General features: G+C 48.3%; 1 protein-coding gene across 2 annotated transcripts; it reads left to right on the forward strand.

Moving 5' to 3' along the window:
- Window positions 1–332: 332 nt before the first annotated feature.
- LOC124471751 (prostacyclin synthase-like) lies at window positions 333–10,338 on the forward strand. 2 transcript variants are annotated; one of them, XM_047026349.1, is made up of 10 exons: window positions 334–555; window positions 1,483–1,606; window positions 1,757–1,932; window positions 4,254–4,397; window positions 5,276–5,403; window positions 5,829–6,010; window positions 7,584–7,746; window positions 8,052–8,233; window positions 9,762–9,913; window positions 10,027–10,338. In XM_047026349.1, the coding sequence occupies exons 1-10, from the start codon at window positions 488–490 to the stop codon at window positions 10,175–10,177; spliced, it is 1,470 nt and encodes a 489-aa protein (XP_046882305.1). In that variant the 5' UTR covers window positions 334–487; the 3' UTR covers window positions 10,178–10,338. The 2 variants fall into 2 exon arrangements, with proteins under 2 accessions (XP_046882306.1, XP_046882305.1); XM_047026350.1 differs by lacking the exon at window positions 4,254–4,397 and having other exon boundaries at window positions 333–555.
- The last annotated feature ends 1,032 nt before the right edge of the window (window positions 10,339–11,370 follow it).

The following is an 11,370-nucleotide window of genomic DNA, read 5'->3' on the forward strand; positions in this document are numbered from 1 at the left end:
TTAAAATTACAGTTCACATTTTTAAGTATTCTTTTTATTATTGTACTGTGTCTGAGTACGCTGAATAATACAATAATGAAATCCATGACGGGTTCAAATTTTCTATCCCCCCCAACCCCCCAAAAAGCTACATATGTCAAACCATGGAATCCAAATTTGGAAAACAACTCCCGAATTTAGCATAGATGTATATATGTCTATTGAATTTAGTGGCACAATATTCTGTATGGAACGTGACGTTTCAATGTAGCCTATAACAATCAACCAGTGACCTAGACGGATACGGGACGTAATCAAAAGTAAGAACCAGTCACAGATGTTTATCTCATGCAGACTAGTGAGGTAAGGCAGTCGTGACTCATGACGTTGCTGAAAGGGGGGGTGCAGAAAGTGGCGCGGCTGTAACATAAAGAGGCATGTCAGGTAGATCGGTCATCAAATCCACTGCCCCCTTCAAGGTGCAGAGACGACGAGAAAAACAAGCGATATGATTTGGACAATTATTTTCCTAATCCAGGCTGTGCTTATCTACCTCGTACTTTCAAAACGCACGAGGTAAGTCGTCTCAATTTAGCCTTTTTGAGGCTTAAACGTTGTTACACTTCATCGTAAAATTATAATGCTGTTGTTATACTTCAGAGTCTAAAATTAAAATGCTGTCAAATTATCAAAGTACATGATCTCACATGAACTAAACGAATCCATGTTTAGGTCATCCAAGATATACATACTATGTACATACATTACTTACGGTGTAGTTTAATTTGCGTTAATCATTCAATTTAATTCTTATTATAGTTGACCTAATTCTTAATTTGGGGTGTGTATGTTTTATGCCGATCGCAGACATAATTGTGCTGTCAAACTGAGGATATACACTGCTCTCAAAGTTACCCTACCGTCTGTGAGGGATAATCCTGACATTAATATCGAGAGACAAACCTTTAGGAACAGCAGTAGCTCTTAGACGACTAGAAGAGTTTCCACTAAAACATGTCCAGCTAATGTAAACTACCAATGAGAGGCTATCCCTACACACGTAATTACATTTGTAGGGAGCCCTTATCCCCCACCTGTATGTGGAATGTGGTTTTAGTACCCACACAGGTATTTGAAGATCACTTACAAAAGGTAAACTGCTTGTTCAGGTGTTTATGGTTAATCCACTTCACAGTTCTAAGATACACAGACGTGTCTTCGTGTTTGTCGGTTTTGTAAATACTGTGGTAAGTAAGGATATTACCAAGACAAATACCTGTAAATCGTTATGAAGCATTCATACACAGCTGTCTTTAGACTTCCCTGTGTACTGATAAGAGCAACCAAATATTGATTCAGTCCATTGTGTCAGGCACATTTAATCTTCTACTAGGCCATTTTAGATGGATGATTTTTTCCTGGTTTTGGTTCTGTCTCTGTGTGTTTAGTGCAGGTCTGGCTGTGTTGACCCCAAAATGACTTGATGAATCTTGTGGTCTGCAGGTTGAGCAGGGAGCCTCCTTTAGACAAAGGGCTGATCCCTTGGCTGGGCCACGCTCTGGAGTTTGGGAAAGACGCTGCAAAGTTCTTGACCCGTATGAAGATGAAACACGGGGACATCTTCACGGTGAGAGAGAAGTGGAAGAACTGTTGATGTCATAGCACCAAAGATCAGCATCTGGACATTGCTATGGCGATGTACTGCTTTTCTAAAAGTGTGTGTGTGTGTGTGGTGTATGTGCATGTGTGTGTGTGTGTGTGTGTGTGTGTTCTCTAGGTGCGTGTTGCTGGCCGGTACGTGACAGTGTTGCTGGACCCCCACTCGTACGACGAGGTGCTTCAGGACAACAAGTGTCTGGACTTCTCCCGCTACGCACAGATCCTCATGGAGCGGATCTTCAGCCTGAGACTGCCCCACTACAACCCTGCCAAGGACAGAGCCATGATGGGCCAGTACGTATCCATGTCCATCTTACTGCGTCCATGATGGGCCAGTACGTATCCATGTCCATTTTACTGCGTCCATGATGGGCCAGTATGTATCCATGTCCATCTTACTGCGTCCATGATGGGCCAGTACGTATCCATGTCCATTTTACTGCGTCCATGATGGGCCAGTACGTATCCATGTCCATCTTACTGCGTCCATGATGGGCCAGTACGTATCCATGTCCATTTTACTGCGTCCATAATGGGCCAGTACGTATCCATGTCCATCTTACTGCGTCCATGATGGGCCAGTACGTATCCATGTCCATTTTACTGCGTCCATGATGGGCCAGTACGTATCCATGTCCATCTCACTGCGTCCATGATGGGCCAGTACGTATCCATGTCCATCTTACTGCGTCCATGATGGGCCAGTACGTATCCATGTCCATTTTACTGCGTCCATGATGGGCCAGTACGTATCCATGTCCATCTCACTGCGTCCATGATGGGCCAGTACGTATCCATGTCCATCTTACTGCGTCCATGATGGGCCAGTACGTATCCATGTCCATCTTACTGCGTCCATGATGGGCCAGTACGTATCCATGTCCATCTTACTGCGTCCATGATGGGCCAGTACGTATCCATGTCCATCTCACTGCGTCCATGATGGGCCAGTACGTATTCATGTCCATCTCACTGCGTCCATGATGGGCCAGTACGTATCCATGTCCATCTCACTGCGTCCATGATGGGCCAGTACGTATCCATGTCCATCTTACTGCGTCCATGATGGGCCAGTACGTATCCATGTCCATTTTACTGCGTCCATGATGGGCCAGTACGTATCCATGTCCATCTCACTGCGTCCATGATGGGCCAGTACGTATCCATGTCCATTTTACTGCGTCCATGATGGGCCAGTACGTATCCATGTCCATCTCACTGCGTCCATGATGGGCCAGTACGTATCCATGTCCATCTTACTGCGTCCATGATGGGCCAGTACGTATCCATGTCCATCTTACTGCGTCCATGATGGGCCAGTACGTATCCATGTCCATCTTACTGCGTCCATGATGGGCCAGTACGTATCCATGTCCATCTCACTGCGTCCATGATGGGCCAGTACGTATTCATGTCCATCTCACTGCGTCCATGATGGGCCAGTACGTATCCATGTCCATCTCACTGCGTCCATGATGGGCCAGTACGTATTCATGTCCATCTTACTGCGTCCATGATGGGCCAGTACGTATCCATGTCCATTTCACTGCGTCCATGATGGGCCAGAACGTATCCATGTCCATCTCACTGCGTCCATGATGGGCCAGTACGTATCCATGTCCAGCTCACTGCGTCCATGATGGGCCAGTACGTATTCATGTCCATCTTACTGCGTCCATGATGGGCCAGTACGTATCCATGTCCATTTCACTGCGTCCATGATGGGCCAGTACGTATCCATGTCCATCTCACTGCGTCCATGATGGGCCAGTACGTATCCATGTCCATCTCACTGCGTCCATGATGGGCCAGTACGTATCCATGTCCATCTCACTGCGTCCATGATGGGCCAGTACGTATCCATGTCCATCTTACTGCATCCATGATGGGCCAGTACGTATCCATGTCCATCTCACTGCGTCCATGATGGGCCAGTACGTATCCATGTCCATCTCACTGCGTCCAAGATGGGCCAGTACGTATCCATGTCCATCTTACTGCGTCCATGATGGGCCAATACGTATCCATGTCCATCTCACTGCGTCCATGATGGGCCAGTACGTATCCATGTCCATCTTACTGCGTCCATGATGGGCCAATACGTATCCATGTCCATCTCACTGCGTCCATGATGGGCCAGTACGTATTCATGTCCATCTCACTGCGTCCATGATGGGCCAGTACGTATCCATGTCCATCTTACTGCGTCCATGATGGGCCAATACGTATCCATGTCCATCTCACTGCGTCCATGATGGGCCAGTACGTATTCATGTCCATCTCACTGCGTCCATGATGGGCCAGTACGTATCCATGTCCATCTCACTGCATTGAGATAGGGAGGAAAGAAACTGCACCAAACCAGGAAAAAATTGTTTTTTGTGGAACGACATGACATGGTCCCAAGTGAAAAAATAATATGATTTTCTCAGAATAGCCACTGTCCAAGCTAGTGCTGACTTGAACAACTCACAGTCCCTCCTCTGACTCATGTTTGAGTCAACATACTCCCGTCAACATCCACAGGGGGCCGGGGGGGGGGGGGCGTGATGGACAGATTGGCACTTAGTGACTCACACAAGCTTACTGGTGACCCTTGACCTCTGTGTCCACAGGCACTTCCGAGGAAAGAGCCTGACCCTGCTAAACGGCACCATGCAGACACACCTGCAGGCCCTGCTGTTAGCCGACACGCCTGCTAAGCCGACCGACTGGAAAACTGACGGGCTGTTTAACTTCTCTTACAGCCTTCTCTTCAGGTATGGAAAAAAACAGCGTCTCCCTCCGTGTCTCCCTCCGTGTCTCCCTCTCCACCTCTCTCGTCACCAACCGGCTTGTTACTCCTGACGGCCCGAATAAACAGTTTATGCCCTGGCCCCTTCTCCACGAGCCTGTGTTTGTAAACACAAAGGGAAGAATGCAGGGTGACACGGACTAACGCACAATGAATCTGGCCAGGTGGTGCCAGTCGTCACGCACACACGAGACTAAATAAGAGTTTCCTCTGCGTCACCCTTCAAAAGATCTCAAATCACCACAGACATCTGACACTGAGCTGGTGGGACGGAGGGAATCATTGTTCTTCAGGGGGAGGAGAGGAGGTGTCGAGGAGGAGGAGAAAGGAGACAGGAGGAGGAGAGAGATCTACTGTGAAAGATAACGTTTAGAGTAACCTGTTGAAGTTCTTGGTGAGGAGACTGTTCCCAGGGTGGGCCACCGGGTGCTCTGCTGTTGACCTGAACAGGGGCGCCGGCCGGAGATGCTTATCTGCCATTGTTCATGTTCAAAAGCCACCAACTGTCAAATGTTCTGGGGGTATTAAGTAACACATTTTAACTTGACATTTTCGTCTCCCTCCCTCCGCCCACACACACTCTTTATCCCTCTCTCTCTCTCTCTGTCTCTCTCTCCTCACTCTCTCTCTCATTCTTCCTTTTCTCTCTCTCTCTCTCTCTCTCTCTCTCTCTCTCTCTCTCTCTCTCTCTCTCTCTCTCTCTCTCTCTCTCTCTCTCTCTCTCTCTCTCATTCTTCCTTTTCTCTCTCTCATTCTTCCTTTTCTCTCTCTCTCTCTCTCTCTCTCTCTCTCTCTCTCTCTCTCTCTCTCTCTCATTCTTCCTTTTCTTCCTGTGTCCCACAGGGCAGGTTATCTTACTCTGTTTGGCGGGGAGCTGAACAACAACAGGGTTGACCCTTCCAGAGTCTACAAGGAGTTCCGCAACTTTGACCGACTCCTGACTAAAATGGCCAGGAACACACTTAAACCAGGTAACACACACACACATTTGGTCACTCTGAAGCAAAATCTACAAGATAAAATTGTTTATCTGATATACTGAAAACTCAATAAGAAAAGTCATTCGCTAATAAGAAATGATTAATCATTTATTAACTCTCTCCCCCCCCCCACACACACACACCTACTACCTAACTGAGATGTGTGTGTGTGTGTGTGTGTGTGCCTCTTATCACGTCTCCCAGCATTCATCCCCTATCTCTCCCCATCACATAGGTCTACCAACTTACTCCCACATGAATGCCATCAATATTGTTTTTCTTCTTCATGAGTCACCTCATGAAATGTGTGAAGTCATCTATTGGACCTATTGACATGTTTTGGTAACGCCTGGCTTACCTGCGGTGTGTGTTTCTGTGTGTGTGTGTTTCTGTGTGTGCCCGCCTGCCCTCCACAGAGGAGAAGAGGACAGCCCAAGCCCTCCGCAGCAGACTGTGGGAGCTGTTGGCCCCCGCAGGCCTAGCTCCTGCCCCCGGCTCCAGCGCCTGGCTCCACGGCTACAGGCAGCAGCTCCAGCAGGCGGGAGCTGATGAGGACACCCAGAGGAGGGCCACCTTGCTGCAGCTCTGGGCCACGCAGGTAGGCCTCTCCCTGGGGAGACTCCTGGAGCTCTCGGGTGCTCTGACGCCTCTCCAACACCAACACGCGTCCCGACAAAATAAGATTAGTTTTTGGGGCCCCTGTCAGTCAGGGGCCCTTGGAATTGTCCTAACCTTTCCCCCCTATACGGCGCCCCTGTCCCGGGACACACACACACAGATGGTGCCGCGGCCAAACGCTCCCTTCCCTGTTCGATAACAGTCTCTTTGGAAGCGAGTCTGCTCTGAAAGTCGGTAGTGTTATGGCACACCTCCTTGAGGGAACTCCTGGAAACTAGCCGTGCCAAACACAACAAATACACTCTGAACAGACAGAGAGGTTCGACATCTGATGGCGTGCGTTGACGTGACAGATTTCCCCGAGGCACACGCCCTTTTCATTTGTTCTTCTTTGAAGGTCATCTTTTATGTTGTTGTTTGTTTTGCTAAATAGAAACAGAACGAGAGAGTGAAACAGGGGAGTGCACTGAATCGTCACTGTAGACTGACTCATTATCAACCGGGTCACCATGACGACCAGCTCTGATCTCTTTCAGGACCTTTTATAATGCAGCTAAAAAGTTTGCTTCTGACAGTGCATCAGAGGTGGATTTCAGGAAGTGCAGTTCCCATTCCTACCACACGAGTGTATCCTCTCACCACATTGAAGCTTAGGAAAGTCTGAAATCTTAATCTGATAGTAAATACTAACCAGTAATTGGTTTGTGGTTCCTTAAAGGCTTGTTACCCAGCTTTTAAGATGTAGAATATGTCGGTCTTGGGCTTTCCACGCGATTGCAACATTTATGAGTTTTACCGGTTCCTTTTATGTCAGTTTAGAGAAGTTAAATGAATATGCAATTTATGGAGGATGGGACCCAAACTGGTTGTGAGTCTTAACAGCTCCTTGACTTCACTACTGTCATCAGTGGTCTTAAGATCGTCTGTTGATCTTACGAACATGACTCACAAGTGGTTCACCAAGTAGGAGTAAAAAAATACAAAATATTAGCATACCAAATGTATTTTGCACTTGCTTATCTCTTCTAAATCACGGTAATAAACGCTACACAGACGTTTGGAGAGGGCTGAATGTGTTTTTTTCATTTGACGTTTTCTAATTCCAGGCAGATGGCTGTGAAGCCTCCTGTTCCTTCCTTAGCCCTCCCTCGGTTTCCGACAGCTTTCCTTTTTAAGGAAACCGTTCAAACTGTTACTACTCGGCCCCAGGGGCCTTGAGGATATCCAGAACACAAGTCTTAATCACACACACACTCAAAAAGGAGTCTGGCTTCAGTCAACACATCTCTAAACACCAAAGCCAGGGAACTGTTGTATTCCATTACAGCCAACAGCTTCTGTTCGCTAATTGAACAAAGTAAACAATGAGGAAAGACAAAAAAAAAAAGAAGACAAACTGTTTCAGAGACTGGAAATCGCGGTGGTGAGCCGGAATGCAAAGCGATGTCATGTTCTCCTCTCCGGTTACGTAAGAGCCACCTGCTGCTTCACGCTGTAACGGAAGAGCAGTCAGCCAAGGCACTGCCGTCATGTCAATCATTCTCTGTTGCCAGGGTAACATCGGCCCCGCCGCTTTCTGGCTCCTGGGGTTCCTGCTCAGCCACCCAGAGGCCCTGGAGGCGGTGAGGAGAGAGCAGGAGAGCCTGGCTCCTCTGAAGCAGGGCACGGCTCCACAGCCCCCTCTGGTGGACTGTCTGCAGAACACCCCTGTGTTTGGTGAGTGATGGACTTGTGTGTTGCAGGAGGAGATGGTGGGGGTGTTTGGGAAGGATGTGGTGGGGGTGGGGGTGTTAAGGAAGGATGTGGTGGGGGTGGGGGTGTTAAGGAAGGGTGAGGGTGTTTGGGAAGGGTGTACTGTGGAGGTTTAAGAATGGTGACACACAAGTTTCATTGGACATCCTGATGGCACAACCCCAACACAAGGGATAAACGTCGGCGACAGTCCTACGAAGCCTCTTGACCTTTACCTCACACGACCTGCTGAGTTTCCTGCCTGTCTTCCTCTCTCCTGGCCGTCCCAGACAGCGCCCTGGAGGAGGCTCTTCGGCTCACCGCCGCCCCCTTCATCACCAGGGAGGTACTGCAGGGGAAGGCTCTGAGGATGGCAGACGGCCAGGAGTTCCAGATCAGGAGGGGAGACCGGGTGCTGCTGTTCCCCTTGATCAGCCCTCAGATGGACCCGGAGGTGCACCAGGAACCCCAGGTAGGAACACCCAGGCTGTTACGCCCCCATGGCAGGGAAGTCGAACAGAAACAGGCTCTAATCTAAACTGCCATGTTAGGATAGTTGACCACAAATTCAACTAAACAACAACCTTGAGTTGCCTGACCTCAGTCCGACCCACTCAGCAGACAGCAATACCGAAAAGCAACAGGAAGGAATTATTTATAAAAGCACATTTCACTGACCAACCTTATTTATAGCACCCCACCCCATCTTTATAGCTCAACACAAGCACAGCGCGTTCATTCTCTGGTGAGCTAGCAGGGCTTGAGCTCAAGGTTGAAGACAATTGATGCTGGCTCGCTTCGACTGTTTTCCGACGGGTTCGAGAATCACGCCCACGCCAGGTGGCCCGTGCCCTGGGATTACCCACGGGGCGGCTGGAGTCCGACCAGCGGACGACAACAGGATTAGCTGGGCACGGGAAAGGAAACACGGCTAATAGGCGTGGGAAGAGAGGCAGGGAGGTAGGGAGGCAGGGAGGCAGGGAGGCAGGTCACCAGGCTGCGTCATGGCTTGGCAGTCTTGCTCCCCGATCAGCCAGTTAGAGGAGTCTGCAGAGGAGGGTGGGTCAGCCAGTTAGAGGAGTCTGCAGAGGAGGGTGGGTCAGCCAGTTAGAGGAGTCTGCAGAGGAGGGTGGGTCAGCCAGTTAGAGGAGTCTGCAGAGGAGGGTGGGTCAGCCAGTTAGAGGAGTCTGCAGAGGAGGGTGGGTCAGCCAGTTAGAGGAGTCTGCAGAGGAGGGTGGGTCAGCCAGTTAGAGGAGTCTGCAGAGGAGGGTGGATGACAGATTGGAACCCTGTTGGGGTGGTCTGAATGTCACTGGTGGAGATTAGCGTGCTGGTTTTGAGAGTTTCGATGTTTCAGTCAAACACGATTGGACTAAAGTGTGTTTACAGCCGCAGGGGTGGTTCTGAGGGGGGGGCAGTGGCACTGTGACAGCAAGCTGGGAACCCCTTGTGGCCCCCTTAAATCTTGTCTGACATAAATATTACATAATACATTTTTGTGATCATGTTTTTTTTGCAAGAAACCCCAAAAAACTTTGGAAAAACTGTAGAATAATTATAAACATGTTATTTTGCCTGTTAATGCCTGCAATGCAGTGAAGAAAACTATATGACAACAATAATGTTTAATGTAACTGGCCTCTCTAACAGTACAACTGGCCCCAGCTTGCCCCCCCCCCCCCCCCAGCTGAAATAGTCTAGAATCTCCACTTGTAGAGATCTTCACATATTGTGTGCTGCTATCCCTGCCCTGCCCGCCCAGCCTTCTCATGTCTCCTTACAGTATTACTTCAAATCAAATTAGATTCTTATAACCCTTCTTACATATACAATGACATTTAGTCATTTATCAGACGCTCTTATCCACAGCGACTTACAGTTCAGTACAGGGACATTCCCCCGACGCAATGTCACACAGATGTCTTAACGTACGAGAGAACTTAAAACTGCAGCTAAACCAACCTATTGCGCCTGACGTCGATAACTGTGTCTCGTCCCAGAAATACAAGTACGACCGCTTCCTGAACGCCGACGGCTCGGGGAAGACGGACTTCTTTAAAGGAGGCCGGCCGCTCAACTACTACAGCATGCCTTGGGGAGCGGGCGCCAACGGCTGCGTAGGCAAGCGTTTCGCCATCAGCACCATCCGACAGTGAGTGCGACCTCCGTGTGTGTCACGGGTTCAATTTTTTCAAGATGTTTTGGCGTTATGTAACCTATGCTAATGTGGCCTTTGTGTGCGTGTGTGTGTGTGTTGCTGTCTAGGTTTATCTACTTGGTGTTGGCTCACTACGACCTGGAGTTGTGTGACCCAGAGGCCCCGCTGCCCAAAGCGGACGCAGGGCGTCACGGCTTCGGCATGCTGCAGCCAGACGGAGACGTAGCCATCAGATACAGACTCAAAAAAAAATCATAGTGGACTTTAAAACAGCGACTTGACATTTCATTCACCGTTTTTATTAACCATACACCTGTTTTATCAATTTGTTAAGTTGTGTATATATGTTTGCTATCACTCAAATGTACAGTAAAATAATATTTAACTATTTAACGTGAAATATAAAATTGTATATTGGAGCTGCCTAGCTTGAGTTGTTTGTTTTCCCGAAATGATTTATTTCAAAATGTAGTCCAAGGCACAATCTTTTCCGTGAAGCTCAGATCAATGTGTTTGAGGATCTCAGTTTTGAACACATTACAGTTTAAACTTCAGCCCCAAATATATTTGTGTATATATATCGTGTAGCCTGTATATCAAGGTAGATGGCTATGTAGCCACGGCACGTACGCAATACGGAGCTATCACAACAGAATTGGACCTGCGGTATCCCAGGAAGCTGTTTAGTGTGTGTTCGGGTGCGGGTGCTCCTCGGAGTAATGGGTAGACGGTCCTCTCTGTAAACAAAGCTCGCCAGGTTTATTACCCAGACGCATGCCTGCGGGTTGAAGGTACACCGAGTGGAAAGTTTAGATTTATGCGCCATTAGAAAAACAAATGATCAGTTGACCTACTTTTCTTAACAGGATCCCTATTTAGCGTCTATCACGATGGCAATGTCCTATCAAGGAATAGCGGTGCCCATATGTAGTAATAATGGATCATTTATAAATACAACTTGACACCTTTGTAGTCATATAGGCTTGATATGACATTGGAAGGTGTACTGTAAAGAGCAGCTTATGGTATATCATGTATCTAGTGTTGGTCTACCCTTTAAAGGTCTCTCATTGGTCCAACTTCTGATATCCCACTGGGCTCGTGGCTTTACTCCATTGATCTCGCCTACAGCTGAGGCGGAACCAGGCGCGTGTTGCTGCCAAGACTGTACAATGTAAACACTTCTCTACTTGGCTTTCCTTGTCACACGCAATTATTTATAGTCATCTTTTGAGTTCGCATAACTAGCGGGCAGACAACATTACATGTGTTGTCTTTATATAACCTTCCTACGTTTTTACTAGATTTCCCGACATTGAAGTCGATTCTGTAGTCGCCTCGGCCATTGAGGAAAGCACGCTTAGTGTCGCCTGATACCGGACGGTAAGGGTTAACCTTCCCGCCTGCCTGCATCAGTTAGTTGGATCCTTTTGAGAAAGCAGCCGTTGCAG

Source organism: Hypomesus transpacificus, chromosome 9, assembly GCF_021917145.1.
Source record: "Hypomesus transpacificus isolate Combined female chromosome 9, fHypTra1, whole genome shotgun sequence".
NCBI lineage: Eukaryota > Metazoa > Chordata > Actinopteri > Osmeriformes > Osmeridae > Hypomesus > Hypomesus transpacificus.